Source organism: Calidris pugnax, unplaced genomic scaffold (genome assembly GCF_001431845.1).
Source record: "Calidris pugnax isolate Ruff unplaced genomic scaffold, ASM143184v1 scaffold331, whole genome shotgun sequence".
NCBI classification, from domain to species: Eukaryota; Metazoa; Chordata; class Aves; order Charadriiformes; family Scolopacidae; genus Calidris; species Calidris pugnax.
In genome coordinates, this window is record NW_015091360.1 from 197,248 (window position 1) to 214,668 (window position 17,421).

Sequence of the window (17,421 nt, forward strand, 5' to 3'; positions counted from 1 at the left end):
GATTTCAAACTGGATACACTGAAGTTGCAAGGTCAACACCTTTAGGAGCAAAACACAGCTTGCTGCATAATCTTTGTACATAAGCCACAGGATATTTTGCTCCTTACTTGCCAATTCAGCCTATTTAAAAAGAGAATCCAACAATGTTAATGTTCTGATTTGGAGCGGACTGCTAAAGTGGTTCTATCGTAATAAAATGCATCTGCATAAATAACATGTATTTATAGTCTTTCTATGGGGATTTTCAATATTAATTTCAGATATCACTTTGCCAGAGGAATTAGGAGGAGAATACTAGCACTGTATTTCTTATGAAAGTTTTACAAAAGTGTCAAATATATGTGTAAAAGTTTGAAATGGTAAGCCTGCGAACAAATCAGTATTTTTTTATTTTTTATTTTATTTTCTGAACAGCTGTTTAGCTCTAAGTTACCTCCTGTTGCAGAAGCTTTTTTGGGAAATACCTGAAGATTTTATGAGTCTCTGTAATTCTATTAAAATCTGTATTTGCAAAAAATGTACTGGCTGGAAGCGCGTACTTTATTTGTTGGTCAGTGGTAAAATGCCGTTTTAGTATATCCCTGATTATGGTGCATATTGAGTAAACTGCTGTTTTAAAACGTGGAATGTGTGGGTTGCTTGCTTATAACTAATCCGGGGACTGAACAGTGCCTGGGGTAGGCTTTGCTCATGGACAAAAACGCTCCACACAAAGCGAGCAGGTGAAAACAAACGTTCTGAAGGGAGGTTGGACCAGATCAATTAAGGGTGGGCAGGTAATTGGGCTTCTTTGAAGAGCTGTTCCGAAGGGACTCTACTGCTAAAAGAGCAATGGCTAAAGGAGTGTTTTTTCCCTTCCCATGTCCGGGGGTTGAAAAAGGCACCCATCACTCACGATCCCCCAGCCCCAGCCAGCGAGACAGCGGGGGAAAATACCTGGCGCTCACAGCTCACATTTAGCCTCCGAGCTGTGTCCTGCCACTCAGCAGGAACAAAGCAGCCCTGCACTGTTTGTGACCTTCCTTTGGTTGTAACAGAGCGTCAATCACATGGCTCTTTAATCCTTTCCAAATTATAACATGTATCTCCTCTGCTTTAATTTGGCTTCATTCTCTTCCTGGCTTTTTTTCCTTCTTTTATTCCTGACAAAAGGGAACGCTATCTTTTTCCTTGATATTTTGTGTTTCACCTGACATTTGTGATGTTTGTGACCTTTTCTTCACTTTGCTTCCTTTCTTGATTCTGTTTCTGTACCTTTACCCCACCAGTTTTCAGTCTCTGATTTCTTTTCTGGGTTTTTCTCTCCAAAATCCCTCTTTCTTTCGATACCGTGATTTCTGTTTCTTATGTATCATTTCAGCTCTCACTTTTTACCTACCCAGCAGATGGTTAGACAAAAGGGGATAATGTCTGTGACGTCCCAGGGCTTGCGATGGTCCCAAGACCTTGCAGTGTAAATTAAAATTCCAAGTCCTCAGGTCCTCTCTAACTGTGGGGTCTAAGATGTGGTGGTGTCATCTTTCCTGCCTCTATCTTTTGCCTGAGAGAGCTGAATTTGGAAATATGTTGAGTTATTCCTTCTTTCAACTGCTTCTGCGAGAAGCTGGTCTTCAGCTCCTTCCTTTAGTTTTGCGGTTACTAAAAAAATTGTTTCTTTTTCCTAGATTTCTGTTTTGAATCCTCTTCTCCAGCAGCTCGTTCCAGTTGTGATTCATAGTTTCCAAGCTGGAGGAGGAGGAGGTTATTGACTTAATAATTTTCACTGCTATGTTGACAACTCATGCTTGACTTTTCTGTCCGTGGAGACTTTGAGTAGACACTGAGCAGTGGAATAGTAACTACAATGGCAAACTCGTGGATGCAGGAGGTTGTCCCTTCATTAGCTCACGCTTGGTTCATATTTGAATAGTTAACTTTGTAGGCATTTGGATGGACAGTTCCTTTCAGTTTTAAACTAAAAAAAAAGAGCTTAATTTCTGTGAATTTGATAACTCGCTGAAGAAGCTTCCGGCTTTTTTTTTTTTAGCCAAGTTGATTTTCAAAGCCTGGCAACATATGTTCACACTTGTAGCTTCAGCTGTGTCTGTACATCTAATGCAATTGTCTGCCTGAGGAGGAAATTCACTGTATGGTGGCTAAATCTGAGCAAATGTAGTATTGTCTTTCTTGTGCTGGTTGTAGCTCTTACCTCTTTCTCTAGCACAAGCTCCCTATGCCTGAAATACAACAGAGAACATATTACAGTAGGAATATGTTGTACAAGTGCAAAATCCTGGTACAACCACACCTTGTCCTTCGAAGCGTTTGAAAAGTTTCTGAAGGTATTTTTCGTAGACCTGTGTTTTTAAAATTCTAGAATCCACAGCCATCATGTGAGGCCAAATAGACTTCTTCAGCTTTTTTCTTATCTGAGGTTGTTGACCTCAGGAGAGGAGGAGAAGGTTACAGGGTCAAAGTCTTTTCCTCCTTGGAGCTTGCTGCTTGCTGGGAGAGGGTTGGCTGGAAAATAGATGTTTTAGAAAAAGGGTTGAGGGTCATGATTTTAATTCTGTTAGGGAACAGCTGGTTTGAGTTTCTTTCCACTTCTATCTTCCCTCCCTTCCTCACAAATCCATGGAGAGAGAAAAATTTGTTCAGAGGAAAGCAGTAACACAAAAATAAAGGATTGCAGTATTTTCATGTTTTAAATAGATCGCGTTTGTTATAGGACTTCACATTAAGAGAGAGAAGAGGAAATTATTAAAATAATTGAAATCCATTATTGTTTCAAGCGTTGAATTGAGATTGATGTAGAGTGCCAGGGGTTTATTTGTTTTCCTGCCAAAAGTTAAATTGTTAATAGTAATGTTTTAATGTTTTTTTGGTGGATAAACAGTACGCCTTACGATTTTTAATTTAGCGATGGACAAAGCTAATTATGAATGTGCCGTGTTAGTTTGCGCACAAGTCGCCGAAAGAAAGATGGTTTGATTTGGCTGTTTCTGGTCGGGTTTTCTTCATCTTTGCATGCTGCTTTCATGCACTAAGACCAAAGGGAGAGAAGGAAACTCACAACTCTCAAATGAATGGCAAACTAGGAACAGATTTTTCGTCTGCGCTCCTCTGAAACACTGGCCTCAGGCTGTGTTGGTGTGTGGCTCAACAGCAATCAGAGGTCATAATTTCATTGGCGGTTAGCATCAGGTTTAATTTTTCTAATATGTTACATTTACCAAAATGTCTGGTTTCAGTTACACTTATGCACTGACTGAATCAGCTTTGAGCAGCGTGATGTTTTAAGGTACCTGAAAGGCTACAAGAACGTTTATGGAACACATATGCTAATTGTTTTTAACCACTTTCCTTTCTAAACACAAAAATGTGTTTTGGGAAAGCCGTTTAACAGTAGTAGCTAATGATGGTGTGCATTTATTCTAAGAAATGAGCACAAGGAATAGGTAAAATAGTTGTTTTAACAAGACTGCCATCTACTGATTTCCACAATTAAAAATATCCCTGATGAGCAGATTGTTCGTAGCTCATCGTAGCTTTACTTCCGAGATTTGCCAGACCCGAGAAAATTATAAACTCTTTCTTGTCGCCTTAGGAATGCGACCAGGTTCACATCGACGACGTGTCTTCCGACGACAACGGTCAAGATTTAAGGTACAGGAGAAATTAAGGAGATAAAACGTTGCTTTGCCAGTTCCTTCCTGGAAGGAAAGCGACGAAGTGCCGTAACGCCCACGGCAGCCGCGCTGCCTTTGTAGCTGTCTTAGCCTTTGCAAGCCCAGCGAAGTGAGTAGCTGGTGGGGGAATGTCGCCTGTTGTTGACCCTGGGGTTGTTTTTTTTTTGTTTTTTTTTTGCTTTTCTCTGACCAGCACCTACAACTTCGGGACGGACGGCTTTCCTGCCGCCGCCACCAGCGCGAATCTGTGCCTGGCGACGGGGGTGAGGGGAGGAGTGGACTGGATGAGAAAATTGGCCTTCCGCTACAGACGAGTAAAAGAAATATATAACACCTACAAAAACAACGTCGGAGGCAAGTGGCTCTGAAGTATTTTAATGGTAGACGAGGAGTAGTGCTACAACTTCGGGACGGATGGCTTTCCTGCCGCCGCCACCAGCGCGAATCTGTGCCTGGCGACGGGGGTGCGGGGAGGAGTGGACTGGATGAGAAAATTGGCCTTCCGCTACAGACGAGTAAAAGAAATATATAACACCTACAAAAACAACGTCGGAGGCAAGTGGCTCTGAAGTATTTTAATGGTAGACGAGGAGTAGTGAAAGGGAAGAGCTTTCGGTTTCTGTTCCTTCTCGTAACACGGCGGTGGTTAGTTGGCAGCGTGGGGAAAGTTGTCTCTGAGGTAATGAAAGCAAAGGAAAATGACGGAATGTTACTTAATTTCGGTGCAGACATGCCCTTATCTGCTCCACAGGTCTCCTTGGTCCAGCAAAAAGAGAAGCTTGGTTACAGCTAAGAGCAGAAATCGAAGCTTTGACGGATTCTTGGTTAACACTTGCACTGAAAGCACTCACCCTTATTCATTCGAGGTGAGTACGAAGAGTAGGGGGTGGTTGGGAAACTTTAGGATGTCTGATGATGATCTAGAAAATGCTGACTGGTCTGGTGGGCAAAATGCTGAACCTGGAAGACCTTCTTCTCACTCCTTGTTCTGGTCTGACCATGCCACTCAACCTTGCTCTCCTTTAAGGTGGAAAAAAAAACCCTTTACTTCATAAGTGGCAATAATAATGGTGAGAGGGTTTGATGGGAGGGGTAAGGTTTTCCTCATTGTGTTTTGTTTTGCTAAAAAAAAAAAGGATGCTTGTGTCTTCTCTTCCGTAGGACAAACTGTGTGAACATTCTCGTAACAACTACTCAGCTAATTCCAGCTCTGGCAAAAGTCTTGTTGTATGGACTAGGGGTTGTATTTCCCATAGAGAATATTTACAGTGCAACTAAAATAGGTGAGCTATTTTTATAATATTGTGATACGTTTGAAGCTGTAATTCTAAATAAAAAGATATTGTAGTCTGTATTTATTTCTTGCATGTATTAACTGTAGCAAACATAGAGATTAGTTATATCTGATCTCATGAAGCACTTTTCATGCTGAAGCATTCTAAAAGTGCTTTTCAAATGTCTGCCATGATCCACCACAGAAAGCTTCATATAGCTCTATTAACACTGAAGCAGCCTCTGTAAAGAGGAAATATAATTGCTTTTTTATCATTGTTTCTCAAAACTGTGAGGCTACGTAGCAGTTGAAAAGACTTTTTAATAGACTGTAAGTACAGAATGCTGAAGTGTCCTCAGATCAGCAGAAGAAATTCTGTAAAGGTAAGTCCTGGCTCCATTTCACTCATGGGCTCTGGAGCAAATTTTGGTAAACAATTTACCAGAAGCAAGAATGTTTTGCTGCAGAATGTAATTATTTAAGTTCATTCATACTGACTGTAATAAGCTTCAGCCAGGCCAATGTTTATTTCTGTTTTCTGGTTCAATATAAAAGATGTTATTCTGAGTATGTAGAAGTACATAGGACCAGATGGCAATGGTGCTTGTAGTTTGTAATGTGATTATGACATATCTGTTCTATCTCAGATTCCCTCAAAATTGTGGGCTATATGAAAACATTTTTCATGTGTTCTTAAGTATCTATAATACAGGATAATACAAATGGCTGAGAAAAAAATGGTGGGTTATTTTTGTTTGGTTTTGTTGGTTCTTTTTTTTTAAAAAAAAAAGCTTGGTTGAGAGTTTTATGTAGAAATTTGAAAGCATTAGCATAAAAGATTTAAGACAGTTTCCTGGATAGAATTGTTATGATACCATCTGTCAAAACTTTAAATTAAAAGTTTGAATTATAATACTTAAAATGCATATTGTAGTCAGAACATATTTTAATAAATATTCACTTACGACTTCACATACACAGGACAGCAGGGTACTTTTGCAAAACTACGTTCAGGAAAAATTTTTACATGGAAAGGGTTATTAAGCCTTGGAATGGGCTGCCCAGGGTGGAGTCACCATCCCTGGAGGTATTTAAAAGATGGGCAGCCATAGTGCTTAGAGACATGGGTCAGTGATGGGTTTGGTCAGTGTTGGGTTGATGGTTGGACTCTATGATCTGGAAGGTCCCTTCCAACCCAGGCAATTCTATGATTCTATGACTGTCACAGGAAAACATGAGATTTTATGTAACATGACAAAATTCATAATTTTGAAGCACCATTTCAACATAGTTAGTGTTGGAGGTTTCTTATTCCTGGTGCTACTGCTAAAGGGTATCACGGAGTATAGTTTGGCTTCTCTGCTGGCTAGAAACCTTTTTTTTAATTTCCAACCTATTTGTTCTTATAGTGGTATTGTTCTGTAGCTGAAATAACTATTTTGAAAAACAGTTTTTCTCATCAGTTGCTATATTCACACTGGTAAGCACATACTATGACCAGACCAAAGTGATCTTATAGAATGGGTACATTTGAGAAAACTCAACTCTGAGCATTTATGTTCTTTCTGGCTTCCCAGTACCAGTACCTGAAGCTTCCCAGTATCAGTACCTACGGGTAGTACTGGAGCATTGGGATCGTTTCCTGAGGTCTGTGCAGTGAAGTAATGAGCTACATTAATGGATCCCAGTGCAGGATCAAGGACCTTGCCCATGTATTGGATTACAGGCGTTTAAATCTTTTGGGTGACCTTCTAAGGCAGGATACTACTGTTTCAGGAGCTGTGATTAATCTTGTCACAGGTTGTGGAGAAAAAGCTAGAATTTCAACTCAGATTCAATCAATTTGCTCAGTCCGCGATGCTGGCTGCAAACATCCAGTAGAGAATTCTCCTCGTAGGGGAAAGTCCCCCCGAAACCTGTCTCAGATTAGGGCAGGAGACAAGAAAGGTGGTATCACAGACCTCTAGTCTGCTGTGTCTACCATGGCATGTGTACTAAAGGATCTCACAGAGCAGATTTTAAGGTTGCCTCTCAGCTGCTGTGGCAGGAGTAAAGCTGCAGTCGAAAAACCTGTCTCAGATTAGGGCAGGAGACATGAAAGGTGATATTGCGGACCTCTAGTCCGCTGTGTCTACCATGGTGTGTGTACTAAAGGATCTCACAGAGCAGATTTTAAGGTTGCCTCTCAGCTGCTGTGGCAGGAGTAAAGCTGCAGTCAATACACCACCGTGCAGGAGAGGCTCTTCTCTCCTGGTACCTCTAATTATTTATTGTAGAATGGGAGATATTGGGGCTAAAAAGTGATTTATTTTACGTCATCCCATCACCACCTGTCCTAAACAGCCTGATCTTTTTTTTTTCTTTCAGGCAAGGAAAGTTGTTTTGAGCGAATAATTCAAAGATTTGGAAGAAAAGTGGTGTATGTTGTTATAGGGGATGGTGTCGAAGAAGAACAAGGCGCAAAAAAGGTAATGGCTCTTTTTCAGTGCCGGTTGATTTCAATAGTCTGAAAGCGAAATTGTCTTTTCTTTGACATGGGAGAGCATGCATTGACATTTGGGGTTTGTATTTTTTGCTTTATGAAATGTGTTTTGACCTTATCTTGTAGAAAGCTGCGTAAACCTGTAGATAATGATGTGTCCAAGAGACACCTTAAGCCAGCTACGTATGTTTGATGTATTTCAAAAAGGAGCCAGAAAACGGACCCCGGCTTTTGTGCCAAGAGTGAATAGTTCTGTTTTCATTGGCGTCCCCAAAATACCACATAGGATGTTATGAATATAAGCCAAAAAAAAAAAAAAAGGCAATTCTTGCTGATCAAAGGCAGTGTGCTATTTCACTGTATGGAATACGTATGTGTCACACCTTGAAAAGGACTGGAGTAGGTGTACAGAAATTCCAGTTTTCTTGTGGCTTGTCCTGCATTCATAACCTCAGTTACCTGAGCAGAGGATATTATTTGACTATGTCTTTATTATTTTTTGCTTTTCTCTGGGAAGAAGGGAAAAATTCCCCTTCCCCCCTCCCGCTGTGAAGCAAACTCCATAAAAAGCACTGCTTCCCAAAAAATAGGCAGTTATTCCTGGCCTTGCCCTTCTACCCAAGACACAGACTCTTCACTTGGAGGAATGAGGCATAATTTTGGCGATTTGAACAATAGTAGAAAGAATAGGAAAATGGGCATTTCTGTTCTTGCTTCCTTTTACAGGTAAATTGCTTTTACACAACTGTTTTTTTTGGGTGGTTTTTTTTTTCTGCCACGCAACTCCCTATGGTACTTCTCTACCTGTTTCCATCGTAACTTTCTGACTTGGAGAAGTGAAACTAATTAGTCCTCACGGCGTTTTAACAACCGTTGGCTGGTTTTGCTTGATGAAATCTGGGTTTTGTGCCCCCGCAGCACTCAGGGCAGGTTCCCGGCTCGTCCCCAGCGCTTCGCGGAGTCTCAGTTTCAGACATCCCTTTGGTGGACTGAGGGGGAACAGTTCGCTCCTTTCTCCTCCAGAAATGCCTTTCATCTTTGTGGAGAAATGTTTTCCCGCTGTAAATGATTACATTTTAAAAGCTGCATTTAAGATCAGGGGGAAAAGAGAAAAAAAAAAAAAAAATCTTCTCTTTGTTCCTTTTCTGTCGCTGGGTGAAATAGCGTTGTATATGATAATGGCAGGAGTGGTCCTTTCGGTAACATTATCTAATTCAATGCTTTTTTCAACAGGAAACATGATTCAGAAAAGCATAAGAAAAAGCCTTTCCAGTCGCTAAGAGGAGTAGCAGTATAGAAAGTTCCTTTGTGCCATTACTTCTGTGTATTCTTTCTCGGTGGAAGGAATTTTCAGATCCAAAGCATGTTAGATCCTCTGGATTAAATTATCTGCTGCAGCCATGCCAGAGGAGTCAATAAGTAGACCAGCAGCCCTGCCTTTCTGCAGAAACTATTAATTTGATTAAGGAAAGTGCTTCTGCTATTCTTCTCCTGCTTCTTCCCCCACCGACAAAGAAGTCACCGTTTCCCACTGTGAAGGCAGGGTTTTGTTTCTCAAAGTTTTGGCCCTCGTCTCCCACAAGAGCAAGAACGGCACAAGCGCCTCCTGCTACGAGGAGCTGGTCCCAACTCAGATGATGCCTTTTTGGTTCTCTGCCCCCCAGGTGGTTTTTAAGGGTTATTAGGAGGAGCGAGCACAGGAATGCACCCTAGTGTATACTGTATTTCGATTTAAAGAAGTATACCCTGAGGAATAAATGGTATTAGAAAATAGTAAAAGCCCAGACATGCTCTGGAGAGGCTGCAAACAAGCCAGGAGAAGGTTTACCCCCACAAAACCACCCCAAGCCCATCAATCCAAAGTGGCCTAACCATCTCGTGATGTACTCCATCGCCTTGCTTGTCCCCTGAATCTCGGTAGCTGGTCCCCTCCCTCCTTCCTTCCCATTTGTGATATCCTCAGGGCAGGGACAGCTTTTATTTTAACCCCTTTCACAGCCCTTTGCTGAGGTGGTTTGGCCTTTGGTGAAGCCCTTGGCATTTGTACTTTCCTTTACACTCCTTAGAATGTAAAAAGTACACTCCACTTTAAATAGACACTTCACTGATAACACGTAAAAAATAATGAGTATTTTTGAGTGAGCACATAAATTCAAACCTATTTAATTTGAGGGATTTTTTTGTATTCTGTGTTCATTTGGTGAAAAAAAAAAAAGCTGAACTTCCAGTTCAGGAGGTAAGAAAGTTAAGGTTTGCTATTAAAAATAGATTACCAATAATTTATCAATTGCCTAATCATCATACAAGATTTTCATTTATGCCATTCACAGAAAAAGCCTGAGCCAATACAGCAGTAGGAAAAATAAGGGACGCATTTAAAATCTTTTTATTGTTGTCATTGTGGTAAAAATAATAGAAACTTTTTAATGCCGTTTAAGAGATTATTGCTCTTTCGAGAAACGTTGTTAGGATAGACTGTTTTTTCATAAAAATGCCTCTTTTGATTGATGAAAAATAAATACAATACCCTGAGGAAACCACAGGCTCTTGCGTTTCAGGTAGAGTGGGACAAGCCGTGGTCTCAACACCTTTGTTTTGCCGCAAAATATTTGTTTCCAGCAAAATATTTTATCGGAGGGTTAAAATTCCCGGGGAGGTTTGTGTTCGCAGAGGGAGGAACGACCCAACCCTCCTGGATGAGGGTGACCGTGACGCTGGGGGGTTCACACGGGGGTTGGTGCCTTCGGATCAGCTTCCTCAGGAAAAGAGGAAGAGGAAGGGAGAGGGAGAGGGGTGGGAGAGAATCGAGGGGGTGCTGGGGGGCGGCTATCGGTGTGGCTGTGGGTCCAAGCCCCCTCCTCCCGGTGCCACCCCCCCCCATCCCCGGTGACACAGTTTTTTGCAGAATAAATTTCCTGCCAGAGACTCTGGTTTTGGTTTGGTTTTGTGTTTTGTTTTGTTTGAGCTCATCTTGTGCCTTTGCCTTTGGAGACACAGTCGGGAAATACTCGTAAAGCAGGGGAAAAAAAAAACCACAAAAAAAACCCCAAAAAAGCCCCAACTCCTGAGTTTTTCTACTTAGGAGAATCCTCCAAAGGATTTCTAAAAGCCCCAACTCTTGAGTTTTTCTACTTAGGAGAATCCTCCAAAGGATTTCTAATTTGTGAGAGGAGACAAAGGAGGAGGCTCTCCGCACCGAGGAACTGGATTTTACATCAGGTGATGATTCGGCAGAGCCTGGGCAAAGCGGCTTCTCCCTTTTGTCTCCAAAATGGTCACGCTGCCTCGGAGGGAAATTGGGAGGAAAAATCATAAATCTTTGTGGAACAATAAATAGAATATAAATGGGTATCCAATATGCCACTGCTTTTAAGCTCACAGTCACACTGTGCTGGTCAGGTTTTGGGGGTAGGAAGTAGAGACGACCGCTTAGCAAATCTGGCAGGAGGACAACAAAAATACCGTGGAAGATGACAGAAACCGATGAGTTTTCTATTCAAATCCATCACAAATCTCAGGAGTAAGGTTTTTGTATAAATATGTAGTCATTTAAGGGAAGGAGGATAGTCTGCACTTTTCGGTGTTGCCGGAGTAAGGTTTTTGTATAAATATGTAGTCATTTAAGGGAAGGAGGATAGTCTGCGCTTTTCGGTGTTGCCGTCAAAAAATAGCTTTGTTTTGCACGTGTATTAACAAGAAACACTTTATTTTGTGGAATACAATAGTTGTCGTTTTGTTCTTTCAGTAAATACATGCTGAAAAATAATATTGCTTCTATTTCAGAAATAAAATACCTTAATATTTTAGGTTATTTAATAATATTATAATTGTTAGATTTTCTAAAATAACAACTTCACTTTTCATGCTGTTTACACCAAGCCAAATTCAAACTTTTGCCACCGTATTTCATTTCAAAATATCGTCAAAATTAAATGATAAAAAAGTTTCCTCTGCAAAACAATTAATGTTTTTTAAAAGGCAAAAGCTTCATATTCACATGGAATATATTGAAATAGTATGGAAAGTTATTGTTTTACTACCATATTCCTCCAATATAGAGTAAGAAAAGCTTTCTTATAGTTTCATTAGATACTAATGCATCCAGTTGCACCGCCTGTGTATTAGTGGTTGGCATTTGTCATCTCCCACGGCAACAAATGAGATATTAGCATTTTTACTGGGTGCTCAGAATAGAAGGCACGTGTTGCCCGTGACACGTGTGCTAAGTGTTGGCAGGGCTGACTTTCTAAACACAATTATTTAGCAAATATATACACGAAGAAACTCTTGCCTGGTCATTCAGTAAAGAAAAAAAAATGTAATTCTGTCTCCTGGGCGTGTTGCCACTTTTGATGGGGCCGAATAGTTGTGGGGCATGTTAATACAAGAGTAATGCAGAAGGTCTTGTGTGATAATTTTGTTACTTTAAATGAGTTTTGTAAAATCACTTGTTGTCTTAGTGTGAAAATGACCACATATGCCCCCTGAACATACAAGCGTAGGTATGGACACATATGTGTGTGAGGCTGTATATGCATAAACCAACGTATACTATACGTATAGATATATAGAGATAGATCTATATTGGTTTTTTTTCCCCTCCCCTTAGCTGGGGAGGCTGTGCCATAGGGTCAGACTGATAGAGATCTGGATGGGCCGTGTTTGGCTGTGCAGGGAGCGACAGCCGCCGCCTTCCTGGCGCGCTTGATTTCTTGGCAAATTTACTCAAAAGGAGGTCTCTTTTTTTGACCTATAGGCAGGAGAACTGAAAATAATTAATTGCAATCCTGAGGTTTGCGCAACCACTTTGTTTTCGGGGCGGGGGGGGGATCTCCAGAATCATTCCACACCTCCTCGCCTGGGGTAAACGGAGGTACACTCCTTTGACAGACAGACAGAAATAATGCAGAGAACACTGAAGTGAGTTTCAAATCGAAAGATCTACCCAAAATAACGACCACTTAAAAGTTTTGGTTTAAAATCTGACCATAAACAGCAGAGGGTAATCCAAAACTTGATATTGCATGTGGGCATCTAAGCAAGAGCTGCTGTGATTTGATTTAGCAGAAGCTAAGCCTCCTGTTAAATCCATCAGGGTCTTTAACTGCCCTGCCTGCCTGGTGTGTGTACGCTCTGTGGTGCTGAGGGTGTTACCAGGGAAGCAGTATAATGCTGGAGCTGCATCAAGTGGGAGCTGGAAGCCAAGAATTTATTCCTACAAGTCTCCCTATTCGTTAGTTTGCTGTGTGACCTTGGAGGGGGCCCGTGGCACTGGCTCTTGGCTTCTGCAGAGACACCAGGCGAAAGCTCGTGTCCACCAAACCCTTCACCACGCCACACATGTGAATACCTGTAAATTAGGAATGCTAATTTACACCTCCTTGACCCCATGGTCGAGGCAGAGCTGGTGCCAAGCTGATGGAGAGAAGCAGGGAGCTATGGCTTGGTGGTGGGGGGAGCAGGTAGGTCCTACCTGGCCAGGGGGCTTGTGAGAAGAGTGGAGAACTGCAGCCACACAAGAAAAGGAGGCATCTGGCAAACACTACACAGACCTGCTGCAAGCACAAACCCGTGCCCCTTTGTCCGTCGTGTCATACCCCTGTCAGATGTTGTGGGTTCTTCCAGGAAGATCTCACAGCCCAAGTGAGAGAGAGGTGCACAGAAGGTTTTGGAAAGTGTGGAGAATGGCATGCTTAGGGATTTTTATTTCATTTTGCTCTCGCTGGTTTTGTTTCCTGGACGCGGTGCAAGAAGTGAATCTTTAGGAAAGATTTGAGTTGGAAAGTGGCAGTGTCTGACCTGACAGATTGCAGACGATAGATTGTATAACGCATCAGGGAAGACACTGCGGGGTGGAGTTGTATCTGAGCAAGCTAATTGCATCTAGTTTCTGTTGCTGGTGGAAGGTAGAGACAGTACGATGGAAGCCTAGGTTGAAGATACAGAAATAGTAGGTGTCACGGGCATGTTTAACACTTCCTTCTTAGAGAAAGGTTTGATCTGCAAAAGCGTTTTGGAAATACCATTAGCGTTCTTTCCAACAGCATCTCAACTGTCCCTGAAGGTGTTTGTTTGTTTGTTTTGTTCTCTCCAACAAGAGAGCTATGGCTCATGCATTTGTCTTCAAGCTGAGATTTGGTCAGCCGTTTTCTCAAAGCTTTGTAACAATCTAGAGTAAAGCGAAGCAGAACAGAAACTCTTCCAGTGGTGCTTCCTTGTGGACCGTTTGCTTTTCTCCCTGAAGAAATTTCCTTGCTCTAAAATCTAGGCATGCTCTGAATGCAGGCATGTGTTGATGCATCTGTATTGCATTTTCATTCGGATCAGTAGTGTCACATCTAAGCAGACCTTCCAGTCGTCACCCCTCTCTATGCTTTGAGTAACATCCTAGGCTGCTTTTAGGAGAAAAAAAAAAAAACAAAACACCCCATACCCAAACAGATTTCTTTTGGATAGAACTAAAGAACAATATATTGTCCAGGTGCTCACCAAATGCTCTTCAGCTACTTATGGGGACTTTTTTCCCACAATGGCAGACTGGAGCTATTCTGAAGTGTTTGCCTCCTGAGATAGTTGTGTGGTAAAATTAGAGGGTCTACAGTAAACGTGCAGCTGGAAACAGGAGTTTCACATTGTTTTCCAAATTGTTCTCTAACCTAAAATTTGAGGAGAAGACCTGAATGAAAAAGAGGAGGTCAGTGTAGAAGTAATAATCCAAAGAGATGGAGTTTTGCCACTGATTTCAGAAGAATTAGGAATTTACCCAGGAAGTGCTGCAGGAGGATGAAGGCTCAGAACTTTGAGAAGTTGTAGATAAAATACTTGGGGAACTCCAAAGCTGTTGAGATAATAAAAGCCTCTTTGAGAAGTTGTAGATAAAATGCTTGGGGAACTCCAAAGCTGTTGAGATAATAAATTGCTTGTGGTTTGCCTCCTGAAGATGCCAGGGCATAAGCTGACCCAATGAAAAAGTGAACATGATCACGTTAGCCTTCGGAACATTGTTGAATTTAAACTGTTTTCCCACGGGATTTATAGAATATTTTCCTGATGAAAGCTGATAGTTATCTTTTTGTTTATTTATTTATGCAAAATTTCTTGCTGACACTATAATCCCTGGTTTAGAGTATAGTTCTTAATCAGATTTTTACCCTTCATGGATGAGGTAATGTGTGCTTTTTCCTGGTATTAGTGTTTTTGGTTTATTCGGGTTCTTTGCAAACGTATTTGCGCTCCAGACAGATTTTATTACAGCTAATAGGAAAAAAATATGTATTTATTTTAAAATTGTCCCATATGGAAAAGATGTTTTAAGATCAGTGCTAAGAATGAGCGATGTTATACAAACCTCTGGGATAAGTTTCTTTTCCAAGTGATGCGAGCAACACATGAGCTATTCTGAATCACCATGGCTGTGTTCTTAACTCACCTGCCAGGGATAGTTCCACTAGGAACAAACATGTTTTGATAATAAATATTACCTTCACTTCATGATCTAGTGCCCGAGATTATTGGCTTGTGGGTGGGTGTGATGTGCTGGTTTTCTTTCTGTTTTTTTTGTTTGGGTTTTTTTGGGGGTTTATTTTTTTCTGGTTTTTTTGTTTTGGGTTTTTTGGGGGGTTGTTTGTTTGTTTGTTTGATTTTATTGATGTTGTGTGGTTTTTGTTGGTTTTTTGATTGTTTGTTTGGGGTTTTTTTGGTTTGTTTTTTTTTTTAAAGTTGGACTCGATGATCTCAGAGGTCTCTTCCAACCATGGTGATTCTGTGATTCCTTTATTTTTTGTTTTTTAATCAAGTTCTGTTCCCTACCTCAGACTGTCCACGGACTTCATGTGTAGGCTGTTTTTCTTTTTTTTTTTTTTTTTTTTTTTGGGGGGGGGGTTTTATGGAGGTAATATTTCCTTCTGCAACGTGCTGAAATCTGTTTTTCTTATGAAGAGATGAGACACCCCCTCCCTTCCTTATTATCTCAGGTAGTATTTCCTTCTGCAACGTCCTGAAATCTGTTTTTCTTATGAAGACATGAGACACCCCCTCCCTTCCTTATTATCTCCTGACCTGGTTGCTGTTGTTCGCGTTAGTAATTAGATGGGTTGCCATGATTGAGAATTTGTGCTGAGGGGGTGGGTCAGAGAAACCAGAGATAAACGTGAAGGGCTGGAAGTTCTCAGAGCTCTTTTACTCTCCTTGCAGAGTTCCCCTTGCCCTTGCGAAAGACAATGGGTGGGTCTAAATACCAGAATGCTTGGGGTTATTTTTACATGTTGTCTGTGCTGTTCGCAGCATGCTATGCCGTTTTGGAGGATCTCGAGCCACTCTGACCTTATGGCCCTTCACCATGCCTTGGAACTGGAGTACTTGTAGCAGCTCAGCAGCACTTTGAAACCCCAGAGCCTCCTTCTGCCCGTGGCGGGATGCCTGTGTCTTGTGTCAGCATTGGACTACGGAACTTTGTGATTTCAACATGTTGACGTACAGCTGCAATTGGTCTTAACCCTTGCCCTTTCAGTAAACGGAGGAGCATGTCTTTTTCTTCAGAACAGCTGTTGACTCGGGTGCTGGGAGTCCAACGAAAATAAGCCATGCAAATGTCTGAACAACTCATCTTTACCGTCTTTGCTACCAAAAAGAAAAAAAAAAAAAAAAGGAAATAGAGAAGGGGAAAAAAAAATAAAATGAAAGAAAAAGGAAATAAAAGGTTCATACCTGTGAAGAAAAAACGAAAACAAAAGGACCTGCAAGTGCTTTGTAGTTTTTGGACTCTTCAATGTGACACACACCGTTTCTTCAACAGAGCAAACTTGATTGCACAAAGACTGAGATTTTTCAAAATACCAGTGGAGTAATTTTCTTGTAAAGAAGGTTTACTTTTTGGTTTCTCATACCCAGGGTACTCTGTACATCTTTACTTATTTATGAACAGACTATATTTTGACATCATATAACTGAGGATATGTATAATAGGATTAAAGGCTATTATAAGCCTTTGCCTTATGGTACAGCAACGACTTTTGATTTTAGCACATTACAGAGTAGTTTAAAATATGTCTAATTTAAACTAATAGGTACATCACTGAGACAATCATGTACAGGAAGAATTTTTTGTGTAAATTTGTAATAATGAATGATTCTTTTACATATTGTTAAGGTAAATGCTATTGAAAGATAGTAATGCCTTGTTGGTGAAGAATGAGGCCACGTGTGCACAAACTGTTGTGCGGTGCCTTATCAATGCGTTGGATATAAATATGTAGATAATGGATTTTTTTTTTAGATAAATTTGTCAAGACCAAAAGCATGGATGTCAAGTGTCAATAAGAATTGGGTTTTGTTCTTCTCAGCTGTTTCTCTGCCTTTTTCTTCTCTCACCTAGTCTGATTATGAAAAGATTGATTTTTTTTTCCCCCCATGAAGGAAATATAGATAAAACACAACTGAAGAGGATTTATTTGCTGTCTTCTATTTCCTCTTTTAAAGTTAACATATTAACCCTTTTTTAAAGTATTGAAAAATTAATTAGCAGATTAATTCCCTAAAGACATAGAGAGAGAACACAAATATATTTTAAGACATGACTTAAACTGGAATCTTGGTACCGAATAGTTTTTGTCTCATCCCAAAATGAAGGAAACAATCATCATCATTATTTTTAGAAATTAGAAATGGGAATGTTTTGGAGAAATTGAGCAAGAATACTCATATACATTTAAGTTTTTTAATCCTCTTCCACCAGGAGTCAGATTTTCCTAAGATATAACATCCATTGCCGGCAATGGAAATACTGAAATAGTTATCGCCAAGGCGTTAAAATTTGCTTTTGTCTGTACCCATTTACAGGACAAACCTAGACTGTGTCTGTCTGTGACTTTTCTAATCCTGAAGTCCATGAGCTACTTGGTCAGATAAACTGTTAGTCTGACTTTCGGCTTGAATTGTACCAATTCCCTTTGCCTGATTTAAATCTCTTCATTAAAAAGAAGCCTCAGCTTTGTTGGTTC

At 40.7% G+C, this 17,421-nt stretch overlaps 1 protein-coding gene across 1 annotated transcript in view; it reads left to right on the forward strand.

Annotated features, from left to right (window-relative positions):
- The window catches only part of EYA1 (EYA transcriptional coactivator and phosphatase 1), a 196,450-nt gene extending 179,687 nt beyond the window's left edge, over nucleotides 1–16,763 (forward strand). Inside the window, exons 13-18 of the mRNA XM_014961145.1 lie at nucleotides 3,587–3,645; nucleotides 3,862–4,022; nucleotides 4,420–4,534; nucleotides 4,830–4,951; nucleotides 7,309–7,409; nucleotides 15,707–16,763. Coding sequence (XP_014816631.1) covers nucleotides 3,587–3,645; nucleotides 3,862–4,022; nucleotides 4,420–4,534; nucleotides 4,830–4,951; nucleotides 7,309–7,409; nucleotides 15,707–15,787 — 639 coding nt within the window. The 3' untranslated portion in view covers nucleotides 15,788–16,763. The remainder of the gene's footprint in view (nucleotides 1–3,586; nucleotides 3,646–3,861; nucleotides 4,023–4,419; nucleotides 4,535–4,829; nucleotides 4,952–7,308; nucleotides 7,410–15,706) is intronic.
- Nucleotides 16,764–17,421: the final 658 nt, after the last annotated feature.